At 30.4% G+C, this 14875-nt stretch overlaps 1 protein-coding gene across 1 annotated transcript; it reads right to left on the bottom strand.

Moving 5' to 3' along the window:
* Positions 1-6893: 6893 nt before the first annotated feature.
* Positions 6894-8366, bottom strand: LOC135955655 (uncharacterized). The gene has a single exon (XM_065506014.1). The coding sequence runs from the start codon at positions 8364-8366 to the stop codon at positions 6894-6896; it is 1473 nt and encodes a 490-aa protein (XP_065362086.1).
* Positions 8367-14875: the final 6509 nt, after the last annotated feature.

The raw sequence follows: 14875 nt of genomic DNA on the forward strand, positions 1-14875 counted from the left end.
TTAGACAAATTTTTAAAAATAAATTAAATTTAAAATTTATTTTCGTTTTTATTAAGACCTGATGTTGATTTTATTAAATTACAAATGTTTGTGTATTTTTCTATATATAATTCTCTATAACTCAGTCAATGTGAAATATATTGTCTTTTATATACTTTCAGTTTTTGTTTCTGCAAAAATCAGCTGTTCCCAAACAAAATATTATGAATTTTATTGCTAGAATATGGTTTAAATTGTTCAAATTGTTCAAAATACTTTAATAAAATATTTCGAATTAAAATTATTTTGACAATTTAATTAATAAAAGTTTAGTTGCATAAATATTTTATTATTTTTGCCACAGTCTTCATTAATTTCTATCATAACGACGTTTCTCATTAACTTTATTTATCACAGTTTCTGTTTTAATAAACTTTTAAACACATCTTTTAACAAATTTATAAGTTGAAATTAATCTTTCCCTTAACAAACTTCTTGGTTTCATTAAAAGCCAACAACAAACAGCCCAAATAACAACGAGACAACCAACGCAATCACAACAAAACCAAAATATGTACTTGAAAATTACATTAAACAACAAAAAAGAAAAAAAAACAAAATATTGGAACAGTATCAATAGCTTGTATCTTTTAGATACCAAAACCAATAAATTTAAGCATTTTGAAACTTGTAGCAGTAATTTGTAACGACCAATATTCCATTATGTAACGTTGCTGTTCTTGGTTTGGCAAAACAAAAAAATAAAAATAAACTGCATATTGTTGTAGTTTTTGTCGATGTGGTGTTGCTAAAATATTGGCAACTACTGGTACAGAGAAAGAAATCTTTTCGCAGCAAACCTTAAATATGCACAGCACAACATTTATTTTTAGGAAACATGTTTTGGGAAAGAGAAAGTGTACGTGTCATTTTGTAGAAAATTCTAAAATAATATTTACAAATAAACCACACTAAAAATTCATATAAATAACTATAAAATGAATAACAAATATTAAATGAAATTATCAGCAAGAGGGGGTTAGGAGGAACTAAATATGTTTAAATTGTATTCGTACACATTTTACTGTTTAGATATGTATTTGCTGTGGTTAAAATATATAAAGACTTACTTTTCAATTTAATACAACACGCTGGATTCCAGTCCGTTATTTTGCAACATGATTTGTTAAATTAAAGGGTTAATTTTGAAATTGAATTGAAATAGTTTTGAAATTGTAAACATATTGGTGTAGTTTAAAACATAATTTTTGTGCTCGAACAGCGTTAAAAAATAATATTAAGAAAGGCCGATCTTATGATACCCTACCCTGAACAGTGGTGAAGAATCAAAATATTTTGAAAATAGATTTGACATTTCTAGTCGGCTGATCCAATTGACATAAAATTTCACATGGATATGGCGCAGTAGCTAACGTATGCGGAATGAAATTGCAGCAAAACAGAAAACGCTATATTTGTTTTCAACGTTAAAACAAAAAATTTATAAAACTTTTATAAAATATCCCACTGTATTGATTTAATGTAAGCAAAAAATTTATATACAGGTGTTGAAAATACCGCTGTTTGCACTTTCTGAGCTCCCGTTTGTGTTTCATGGTCTTATTTTTCTCGATTTTTATTTTAAAAAATCTACAATAACTCTTCTATTTAAAGTGATGGAAACACCATAATAATCTGGGCGTGACAGTTGGATGATGGAACAGTTAAGAAGAACTTTCTTTTTAAAAAAATAATCTCTGATGTTTCTTTTTATGAAATGATTAATTTTGTGTAGACATTTCATAATATACTAGTTTATCGCCCCGCCCCGGCTTCGCCCGGTAGCATTTACTAATGTTAGTTCTTCAAGTTTCTCCAACCCACGCACACCAACCTGTTGTTATTTATTTGCAAATAAAATATCTAAATTTGTACTGCATACTTTAGGGAGCTTTTTTATTACAGTTGACTGGACTCAAAAAAAAAGAATTTCCGAGTTTTACCCGGAATTTTTGGTTTTCTTTACAAACCATCTCCTGAAAATTTCGAATCGAATAAAAAAAATCAGCCAAATCGCTCCAGCCGTTCCCACGTGATGACATTACATACATGGACCATTTCATTATATATATATATATATATATATATATATATATATATATATATATATATATATATATATATATATATATATATATATATATATATATATATATATATAGATTAATTAGAATTGATGGTCAAATAAAATTCCAAAAAAGTAAAAACTTCTAATATACATCTGATTGATTAAGATCCATATATATTTTTTTTAGAAAATTTACTATATTCTACTTTGCACATCTTATCAATAATAGGTTTATTTACTTCCAAAAAAAAGTCCACTTCTCTGATTTTCTCTGACACTTGATGTTAAATATAACCAATTATTTCCGATGATAATTAATAAAATATGGAAAAAATTACAAATGTTTTTTCAAGGTAGTTCTTCTAACTAAAAGCCAGATTTTCCAATGGGGATTTAAAGTATTAAGACAAAACATTAGGTAATTCAAAATATGTCCTAAAACACTTATAGCTCATAAACTTTTTCTTTTGGCCAGTGTCAAATTTTTGTTGCAATTTCATTCCACATACGTTGTTGCTTCAAATCTTTGACGATGTGCTCCTAAACTCCATGGTAGAGGACCTGTGGGATCAGAAAGTAGGGTACCTTCAATTCTAATTCTGATTCTTCTAATTTTAAAGTGGTGTCTAGAAAATATTCTTAAATTACAAAATTTTACAATAACTTTGATCAGCTATTTAAAATATCGGACAGAGTTTATGGCCGATTTTTTAAAAACTGTTGCTTAAACAATAAATAAAACAAGTTAGATTACTATATTGTACTGTGCCGAAGCTCCGGATAATTCCAAAAAAATTTAAATAAGCCTTATTATTATTAGTGAGGCTTTATGCACTGCGACCAATAGGATCTTTTGTGCAACTTTAGTTTAGAAAGTTCTAGAAAGTTGTTTATTGAGTTGTTATTGAGATCTTATGCACATTTTTGTAGTTAATTGTTTTGAATTTTCAACGGTTTGCTACCTATGGACCTGAAGTTTTTTTGATTCTATGTGTTCACAATTTTTGTTCTCTATGACAAGGGCTACAACTTTGCCTCAGAGAGTAAATCAAAATTCCGAACTGTTTGCAATATATGAGCCTGAGAAAATGATCACTTTTTTGCAAAAATGACACCAAGGCCCCAAATCTTTGGGGACCCATAAAAAAAGTTTTTCGTGTTGCACTGTGAAATTAATAGAAAAAATTACTCTTCTCACGATTCGCAAATTTTAGCATATTTTTACATGTACCTCAAAATCACTTCCGTTTTATGTAACGTACGATATACTCAATATTTTGGACAATAATGTTTCGAAAGCACTTAATATTTTTCTTTAAATATAGTACCCTCTTAAGGGAACATAAAGACTAAATTATTTTTCAGATAATCTTATGGCGTTTTCTTTTACGACACAAAATGTTGTCAACATATTTGGTACCATTTATTAAAAGTTACCCATACCCTCATAATGTTTTACATTTTTAACGATCATAATAGAACAAAAACCATTACAATTTATGCAATTTTATTTTATGTACCTTCTAAATGTTGTAAAACTATACATTTTGCTGTTTAAAAAGTGCTGCATTTCTAACCCTTTGATAAAATTGAGGGTGAAACGTGTAGCATATCTCCGGGGTTTTAGGGCAACATTATTTGAAAAGAACACTTTATACCCTTACCAAAACTACATTTGTTTTAGAAAAGAACACAGAAAAGGGTGAAAGGCAGAATAAAGGCATCATTTATGCCAGAAAAGAAAATGTCATTACTTTTGCAAAATCTATTCCACTCTATAGACGTACAAATGTCACGTACGATGACATGGAATTATCCATATGGAAATAAGTTCTACTACAGATATATTCGCTATTAATTTAGCTATCTATAAATTTAACTAAAACAAAGTGAGTCTGAGATGTCATCGTCATTTTTTATTCGTTTAAATGTCTTATGGTGCCATTATATATGGTTTGTAATGTCGTGCAAATTATAGCCGCGGCTTCGCATCCGAAATGACCAATTTTAAATGACTTTGGTCCATAAATCAGACTGAATTTTAATGATTTGGCTGTATTCTCATGTTGGTTCTCATAGACCTGTGCCTTAAGAAAACCCCACAAGAAAAAGTCAAATCGTACGATCTCGGTGGTCAGTTTACCTCCACGTGAGATGACCATGCCCTCAAATCGCTCGTGCAGAATGTCCAGTGTGATATGAGCTGTGTGCCACGTAGCTGCTTCCTGTTGAAACCACATGTTGTTGGTGTTCATATCATCAAACTCAGACCAAAAAAAGTTGGTGATCATTTACCTATAGTGCTTGCCGTTGATGGAGATGGCCTGCCCAAAGTCGTTCTCCAAGAAATATGGACCGAGTCGAGACCGAACAGTGACTTTTTCGGGATATATTGGTTTTGGATCTAATGTGGATTGATATTGCTCGACATATGACAATTTGGTTTGTTGACGTAACAAGTAATCTATAAATGGGTCTCATCGTAAAATGGACGATGTACGCGTAACGTTGCCCGAACATATCATCCATTTTGATACAACAATTTTATCATTTTCCATGTTGATTTCGCAAAACAAACTCAATAAACGGCAGCCAATTCGACAGATGTAGCTTCCACAATATCATGCTCTCAACTGTCAAAGTTCAGAAGTCTCTATCACAAAATCCTGCAGTTTCATTTCTAATTTTCGATAATAGATTTTTCGCATATGGGGCTTTTATGGGACCTATAACCTAAAAGGTGAAGATCGCTATAAAATATTGTAGCCAGATTCCTATGCATTTGAGATCTAGTTTGGTTTAATTTGATCTCAATAACGTCATTAGCAAGAGATTTATGGGTAGTGATTTTCGGAAGTGAACATAATATGGGAACTACTACCAATTATGGACCGATATTTACAAAATATAGTAGTATGATTTAGGGATACAAATTACTGGATGATCTAAGGAGCGGCATCCTTATCAGATAATAATCATGTGGTAGACACTACAAAGTGTATTAATCCGTTGTGATATATCATTACCAAATTGTTTTTGAGAATATTATTAATTTTTGCTTTCACTATTTTAATTTCTAAGATGAACCTCAATTAAATTTTTCATTAGTTTTTATTAATAATAATAAATATTTAACTTTTATTCCCTAGTTCTTCTAATTGTCCATATATTTTAGCTTTAAGCTTATTTATCATATAATAAAAACAATGTTTAGTGTATTTTATTAGAGCTCACAGATCCATATCTCTTCTAGTTTCCTTTTGGCTGTGACACAATGTTATTCTAAATAATGACTCATAATATGCCAAATTAAATACAATACAAATATTGACATAACTAATAATAACAAAACCAATGCAATCACAAAATATTTCTTAATTAAACTGAAAAATTAAAACCATTTCAACTTAAATCGTTTAAAAGCAAAAAAACAAAACAAAAACCATTAAGAAAACAAAATAAAAATAAGAAAATACAACTTTTTAACAAATCGAAATGTCCCTTGAGTTTTCTTTTTTTTAAGGAAAAATATAACAAAAAATTATAAAGAAAAAGTTAACTTTTGAAAATAAAATAGTAAATGCTAAAAAAAGGGAGCACTCGTACAAACAATAAGAAATCCATTTATTATTATTGTGCTAGATATTCTTCGACTTCTCCTTCTTTTTTTTCTTCTCATCCAGTTTCATTCTTTTATATTTGTATTTCCATTTTAAAGGTCAAGATTTTTTCCAGCTATAAATTGATGCTGTTTAACTAGACAAAAGGGAACAAAACTGACTTTTCCAACATAATGTGATGGCATAGAGTTGAATAAGGAAAGGAAAAAAGGGAAGTTACAAAGGCAGCGACAGCATCAATTTGTTGGCATGGAAAATTACTTATTGTTAGTAAAAGTTAAATAAAAAAAAATATTTACAATTTATGTGGAAGTAAATATATATATGGATAAGATATAAGATATAAGGGAAAATACAAGAGAATACAAAGAATTAAGGGTATTTTTATTAAGTAAAATGCTATAAAATGCCATGACTTCTTAGGGTTTAGGAAAGATGCAAAGGAAACAGCTAGCTGAGTTTTAACAATTGGGTCTTCTTTGAAATGTATTTAGCTTGAGATTTTATTTATCATAAAATATGTAATAAATGTGGTATTTAATAAATTTATGTAAATTCTGTTGATTTTGCCACTCATTAGGTGAATATATTTATTTATCTATTGCCATATTACCAGTTTTAAAGCTAAAATTTGAAAATATTGTACATATTTATGACTCAAAATATATACTATGTTGTATTAAATTTATTAATCATATCCTAATCGTTTGTCTTCTTTAAAGGACTTTAAATTTTAAAATATAATATTTTTTAGTTTTCTATTTATGACCAATGATATTGACAATTTTAGTTTTTAAGATTCCAATCTTACGGGCTATTTATGGTCAATCATTTGTTACCAAATGTGTAAATAAAAATCAAAGTATTTTCATTTTTATTATTATTTACCCAACGTTTCGTTTGTTTGTTTCAAACTTCTTCAGGGGTTTTCTTTTATTGTTGAATTCTAGCGACAAAAACATATAAATATTTTATTATAAATCATTGAAAAACTTAAGATATCACAGTTCAACTTACGAAATTCTATTGTTTACATTGTCAATTAACTTATTATTTAAAAAACTGGACTTCACGACACAGAATTAATAAATAAATAAATAATCATTACAACACAAACATATACTATAAGTCAAACTTAATACTAATATCACAGAACTTCAACTGATTTAATAATTAAATATTGCAGCGGAATATTGCAGTTTTGTGTTATCCTTGTCCTCTTTCGTGTTCATTGTATTGTGTATTTTTTGTTGTATTCTTAAGCTTTCAAGAGTGTATCGTTTGTTCTCTTTTTGTTCTCTGTCCAATATCTTAATATTGTCAAAATCCATCTTATGATTGCACTCCTTTACGTGCAGAGATAATGCCGTCGTTATTTTTCCTTTTTCAATATCTGTTTTGTGTTCATTAACTCTCGTCCCCAACATTCTCTTTGTCGTACCAATGTAAACCAAGTTACATCTCTCCCTTTCATTACCGTCACATTTTATCTCATAGACCACATTATCACTCTTAAGTTTGTCAATTTTTGTTTTGTTGTTTGTAAATAGATGCCTCAGTGTCATATTTGATTTGTAAGCTATTGTTGTTGTTTTCTCTGTGATCATTCTCTTCATTGTTTTTGTCTCCGTTAGTTTGGGAATAAATGGTACACTGTAAAAAACTTTTTCCTCCTCAGTGTTTGGATTTTTCTGCTGTTTTTCATATTTTAGTACTTTGTTGATTAAATTGTTCGTCATATATGTTGGGTAACTATTCTTTGTAAGTATTTTTCTTATTCTATTAATATTGGTTTTCCTGTATTCAACATCACTTATCTGTAATACTTTCCTTATTAAATTCGTCGCTGTACTTATCTTCATTTTCAATGGTTGTGTAGAGTTGAAGTTAACCATTCTACCTGAAGATGTGGGTTTCGTGTACCAATTTGTCCTTATTCTTCCATTATCCTTGATGATATTGATGTCCAGATACGGTATTGACATATTCTTCTCGCGTTCTATTGTAAATTGTATCTTATTGTGATAAACGTTCATTGTTTTTAATATCTTCTCTTCGTCCGATTTCCTTATAATCGCAAACAAGTCATCCACATACTTAGTGATAAACTTAATCTCCATATCATTAGCCCTTAATTCGTCAATTACATCGTCCAGTAGTGTGTCAAGTACAATATTTGCAATTGTTGGCGATAGGGGGTTTCCCATTGGCATACCATATGTTTGATGGTAAAATTTATTGTCAAAAGTGAGATAGTTATTATCAGTTAAACAAAACTGAAGAATTTTCAAAAATGTTTGCCTTGGTATTGCCGTGTGTTCCTTAAGTGTTTTCCATTTGTCAAGTATATTCCTTATAGCCAAGTGAATCGGTATATTAGTGAATAATGATACCACGTCGAAAGAGACCATAATATCGTCATTTTCCAATGAGACGCTTTCCAGTTTTCGTTTTAATTCTACTGAATTTTGTATATTGTATTTGGGCGACACAATATTCCTCAAAATTGTTCCAATATACTTCGAAAGACTGTAACACGGTACCTTCATGGATGCAGATATCGGTCGAAGTGGTATTCCGTCTTTGTGTATCTTTGGCAGTCCATATAACTCAGGTGCTGCTGCCGCTTGTGTCGTCATGTTGAATTTCTCGTATCTGGTAATGTACCCATCTTTTCCCAATTGTGTAATTAAGTTATTGTTCCTTTTCTGAAGACTAGTTGTTGGGTCAATTTCAATTTTCCTGTATGTGCTCTTGTCATCTAATAATTGGTACATTTTCTCCATATAATCCCTCCTATATAATATCACAGTTTTATTCCCCTTGTCTGCCGTAGTTATAATTATGTCCTTCTCGTGTTTCTTAATGAAGTTCCTGGTGACCTCGTATATACTCAGTATAAATTTATCTTTCTCCGTATTCCTAAGATTCCTTTTGAAGTATGCAATTCTGTTCGCTATTTTCGATCGCGTTATGTCCTTTTCTGTATCATCCTTTATACCCTGAACCCATTGTTCCATGTCAGCTATAAGCGGTATAGGTGTGAAATTCTTTCTATCTACTGGTATTGCAAACTTGTTCCCCAGTGATAATAATCATTTATGTTCCATTTCAAACTCTATACTCGTGTGGTTAATAAACCAGTCGTCATTGTATACGAGGTTCAGTTTCTCAAACTTCTCGTGTTTCAATTTGTTATAATATTTTTACCTACCCTACTATTCCGAATAAAAGAGGAGGCCTTTTCTATTTCGGTAGAATTAGTTGCTTTAATCTTTTAGAAACAAACTCTTCTTAAAAAATTGTATCCTGTAATATCCTTGAGAGTTTTCTCTAAACTATTCTAAAATAAGTATTGGATGTATGAATTAAAAATGCGGATTTAGTTCAAATGATGTCCAAAATGTTCTTCAAAAATGATATCCGTTTTTATATTTGAACTCCCATAGTTTATTTTATATTTAAAAGGCATTACAATGGAGTTTAGTTTTTACAAAACTTTAAAATATTGTTACGAAATTGTACTTGAATTCAAATATAACGATTTTAACGGCTGATTTAAAAGTAGTATAATGCTTTCAAATAGCAGTGATGTAATAGCAAACTGTAACATATCTGTGGGCATTATTAACATTGAATAAAAGCTTTCAGTTGACCATTGATCGTAAGTATGCGTCCGTATATTCGAATTCGAATATTCAGTTAAAGAACATTGTAGAAAGTACACCACAGAGGGCGTATGTATTAGAAAGCTCTAGGCAGTTAAAGAGCAATCTAGATTGCAGATGGCAATATTATAAATAGTGGAAGAGGTTGCAGTCGTTAGTTTAGTTTATCAGAGACGCTTTTCGAATAAACATCAACTGAGTGCCTGAAAGTTTGCTGTATTTATACCCTACACCACCATAGTGGGAAGGGTATAATGCGTTTGTGCAGATGTTTGTAACGCCCAAAAATATTAGTCTAGCACCCACCTTAAAGTATACCGATCGACTAAGAATCACTTTCTGAGTCGATTAAACGATGTCCGTCCGTCCGTCTGGTTGGCTGGCTGGCTGGCTGTCCATGTAAACCTTGTGCGCAGAGTACAGGTCGCAATTTTGAAGATATTTCGATAAAATTTGGTACATATCACTTTTTCGGCTCAAGGACCAAGCCTATTGAAACTGGCTGAAATCGGTCCATTATTTCACCTAGCCCCCATACAAAGTCCCCTCGAAATTGGACTTTATCGGTCATAAATGTTTAATTTATCTATGTATCTAAACAAATTTCGCTCCAAATAAGTTTTATATATACAAAATTCATGTCACCAAATTTTGTTACGATCGGTCCATAATTAGTCATAGCTCCCATATAGACCCGCTTCCGAAAATCACTTTAACGTGCATAATTCGCTTAAAAATGTTGGTATACACACAAAATTCAACATAGTTAAATTTAATATAGACATAAATCACACGACCTAATTTCAAGGTGATCGGTCGGGCTTGACCGACCATACTTTCTTACTTGTTTTCAAGTGAATTCGTGTACATTATAAAGTGTGTTTGTATTTCTGCGAATTTATAAACGTGTATAAAAAACATTGAGTGACTATTTAATTCTGTTGTTGTACATTTTAAATAAATAAAGAGTTGTTACAATTTTCAAACTACAAAACGGCTTTTATTTGCAATCAAAAGTATCCGATTTATTTAAAGGAAATAAACCAACGTTTTGAAAAGGTTAAAACGTAACAATATGTTCTCCATTAGAATTTTACACATTTCTGTTTGCGCTAAACTAGCACAGCTAAAAATATGAAATCTTGGATTACGAAAGTTCTTATATGTAGTTTTAAGACAAATGGAATGGAGGCTTTCAAGATTATTAAAGGATTAACGTTTTGAAGCATATTTTTGACAGTTTTTTATTTTGATTAATTAAAAAAATATCGCCATACTAGAGCAAAAATAAATTAACAAAAAAAGAAATTAAAATGTCACTTTCTTTTAAAGCAAAAAGATATCACGAGATTAAAAACTGAAACTGCAGTATGTAGTAGTAGACGTGAATAAGTGTGTAGTTTCAAAGGTTTATGGACTTTATCATGTGGTAAAAATTGTTTCGACTGTTGTTGTGGGTATTATCAACGTTTAGAAGATCATCTTGATCTGCTTCAGTAAAGGGTGGCAAGTGCTTACTGTGTTTTGCTATAAATATATATTCTATTATCTGAATATTCTTATTTTCGTGAGAGGTATTGCGATTATTATCGCTTTATAGATAATGGAATCAAAGCCTACTCTCGCCCACTTTATTTTGAGGGAACTTTATCAGGAAGAGGAAACGAGGACTGTATTCTACGATCCCTAGAGCCTACACCACTACTTAGATGAACCACCCTTCCTCAATACACATTTGAAATGAACTTATAACATTTAATATCCTATACAATTTTATATTGAGTGCTTTTATCACAAGATTGAGACTGGCTATCACCACTTTTTCTGTGCTAAATTAACAACGACTACAAAATCATGTTATTCAAACCAACACCTGTAAGAATTTCATAACTAAGAATAATTCTATTAAAAAAATGGAATTTAACCCACTAATGACCAAAAATTAACCCTTTTGCAACCATTAATGCAAACACAATACATTGTTTTCATTCATATATTTTAATTATACTAAAACATTTAGTAATTGCTTAAATCTAATTCATTTAAATTTATATCAAAAAGGTCCTCTTCACTTTCATTAATTTCATCGTCTTGGTGGCTAAAGTGAAATTCTTACTTGGGTTCACTGCAACATAATAATTCAATTACTTTAGGTGGAAGTTTGGAACGTTTCCGCTTTTGTAAGCGCCAATTTAAAATTGATGTGGAAATTAATGGATCTGAAATATCAACAGCTTTATATTAAGCCGGAAAATTCGTCTTCACCGCTTCCATTGCATGTCAACAATTCTTTCAGCAATATGCAGTAACATAGATTGCAACGAAACTTTGGCAAGGGTCTCATTTGCCTTTATCATTTTTCTTTTAAAATTTGAATAATTTATATTCTTGAGTGATTTTCGGAAGTGGACCAATTATGGACAGATCGCTATGAAATTAGGTCATATGATTAATTTCTATATGAAAGTTATTTCTGTTGAATTTTATATGTATACCAACATTTTTAAGATATTTATGAACGTTAAAGTTATTTTCGGAAGCTGGTCTTATATGGGAGCTATGATTAATTATAGACCGATCATTAGAAAATTAGGTGACATGAATCCCGATATATAAAACTTATTTGGAGCGAAGTTTTTGTTGGTACCTATATAAATTAAACATTTATGACCGATAAAGTCCAATTTCGGGAGGACAGTTGTAAGGAGGATAGGTGGAATAATGGAGGGATGTCAGCCAGTTTCAATAGGCTTCGTCCTTGGGCTGAAACAATTAGATGTAACAAATTATGGTGGGTGTTAGACTAATATTTGTGGACGTTACAAACATCTGCACAAACGCATTGTACCCTACCCAATATGGTAGTGTAGGGTATACAAAATTTACTGTTTGCGATATATGCTTCTCCACTACATCTGAAAATATATTAACTTCAATTAAAAATGGCATAAATTTTTTTTGTTGTGCATTCTTTTCGTCATATTTCAAATAGATAGTTTTTTTAGTTTTACCTGAATTAAAGAGGGATTTCACCTAAAACGCAAAAAATCGCAGTTTGAAATAAACTGCTAATAACTCATAAATTATTCTTTAATATACTAGTAAAATTTGAAAGAGGTCAAATGGGGTCAAAATTGTTTATGGCTTACGAAAAGTCAAAATTTTTGATAAATTTTACCGCTTTGAGTTTATATAGGAAAATGAGTTATTTTGAGGTATATATAAAGCAGCTTTAATTAAATACATTTATATTTACTTGTCTCTTTATTTTCCAATTTATACAAATGAATTATTACGAACACAATTCGAGAAACACGCACTTAAAGTTGAGCAACCACTATTGAAATTGCAAGCACATTTATATAAAAAATTACATCTATTGACTTTGACGCATAGCTGTGTAACGGTGCTTGACAATTAAGTCAAATAAAAAACAGGAGTCTTTTATTTGAAGTGTTTCCAATTAAAAACCAACAAAAACAAATGTAAAATAGCACTTCGATTTTAACACAGTGCACCTAATGTGCACTGTTATGAAATATAGACTTTAGTCTATTGAATTAGTGTGTATATAGATGACTTAATGTCATCTATATACACACTCTTACGGAAATTTCCTTGCAGACGAGATAGATCATTGTTTTGTTTCGTCAATACTGCGAGTAGGATTTCCACTGATCATATAATCACAATTGACTGAAATGAGTAATCAGAAGTACGATCTTGGTCTAGAATTGCCACAGTGTTAACTGTGATCTTATGAATTCAAAATTCTTGTTACGACAGTTACCTTGTTACCATTCCAGACTGCGTCCTATTATCAAAAGTATCTTTTTTAAAATTAAAATCAGCAATTTTGTCGATGATCTTAACCTCAACCAACTGATATAGATCCTCTCATCTGAATTGTTCTAATCTATGATATCTCCAAAAAATATCACTCTCAATAACCTCCATTCGTGGCCATCCAATTTCGCGACACTGTGCTTGTGATTTCTGTCAAGGTATTTTTACTTTACTATGGACATTGTAACAATTGTTAATTTAGAAAACTCGTTCCAAGAACTTAAGAGTTTTGATACATATATCCCCCTTTGATCCTGAACAGTCGCTACTGAATTTCCCCACACTGGGCTTGTGCTTTCAGACAAGGCATATCTCCCTGTCCACGGAGGATTTTGAATAAAATAGAAGTACTTCTTAGAACATGAATAATAATATCCATTTTAAACACTTTATGGGAACTAAAATTATCATAAAACTATAAAACATGACAAACTCATATTCATCTGTTTATTTAGTAACAAATTCCATTTAACTTAAGATAAAGCGAATAAAAGCGGAAATAAATATAAAAATAAATAAAGCAAATAATAATTTATGAATATAAAATACATATACGCAAACAAATGGCGCAAAAGGAAACGAATTTGTACAGAAAAAAACTTTGATTAATGTTTACTTTATGCAAAAATTTAGAATATGGGAATGGCACAAAAATACCAGGAAAGGAAAAGTACCAACAAAATCCATTTAATTGTATATTATGGGGAAAAGATTATAAATTTAAATATATATAGCTTAAGTAAAAATTTAAAAGATGATGGATTTAGAGGGTAGCAAATAAACAATTATTAATGATTTAGGAGAAAGTGTGTTTCCTTGTTACAAAAACATGATGTAGTTTTCAGGGAAATTCAGATTTCTTAAGAGATTTAAGATAAATAATGTTTTAAGCTGATTATACCAAGTAGAAGGGGGATTTGTTATAAAACACTGTATTTCAAGTAAAAGTCGTAATAGAACTTGATGATTATATGTAGATAAAATCGTAATATTCCTACAATAGTGCTCTCACTGAGAACAATAGGGAAGCTACGTTCGCTGAAACTTCCGAATGGAATTACCAGAAGAGACTTGTAGACTTCCTCTGAATACTTACTTTCCGAGTTCTATGCCCTTTAAGTAAACTCCAAATTATACATGGTTACCTTAATTCTATGAGTGTAACCGAATCATTCGATTGCCAACAAATTTGGTTGCTACTACGAATTTGTTTTCTCTGTGCAAAAGCAATCGTATTCTGGAAAGCAGAATCTTGTGAATAGAGTGCGTAAAAATGGGCAATATCTAAATTTATCCCATTTATTTCTAAAAAGCAGATTGCATTATCTATTCTTGCTGAAACAAGAAGGTGACATTTTTTCCCAAAACTATCGAAAATTCTCAAATCTGGCGTATTATCACCTCTAATATGGACTCTGGTCATCGATGAGCTATTGGACAAACTTAAATACTTTTGAGTCTATACATAGATATGGTTACGCCGACTACCTGTCAGGTGTAATGTCAATTGAAAATTTTAAATTACAATTACATGTACATGTAATTGATGTATTACTGATTACAATTATTGTAATTGTAATTGCCATTTTTCAGTTACAATTACATGTAATTGTAATTTGTAATATTCAATTACA

The sequence above is a fragment of the Calliphora vicina genome, chromosome 3, assembly GCF_958450345.1.
Source record: "Calliphora vicina chromosome 3, idCalVici1.1, whole genome shotgun sequence".
In the NCBI taxonomy this organism is placed as follows: Eukaryota; Metazoa; Arthropoda; class Insecta; order Diptera; family Calliphoridae; genus Calliphora; species Calliphora vicina.

What these genes read in the sequence shown, in the direction of transcription:
- LOC135955655 (XM_065506014.1), bottom strand. Translation starts at nt 8,366, where the DNA reads ATGACGACACAAGCGGCAGCAGCACCTGAGTTATATGGACTGCCAAAG.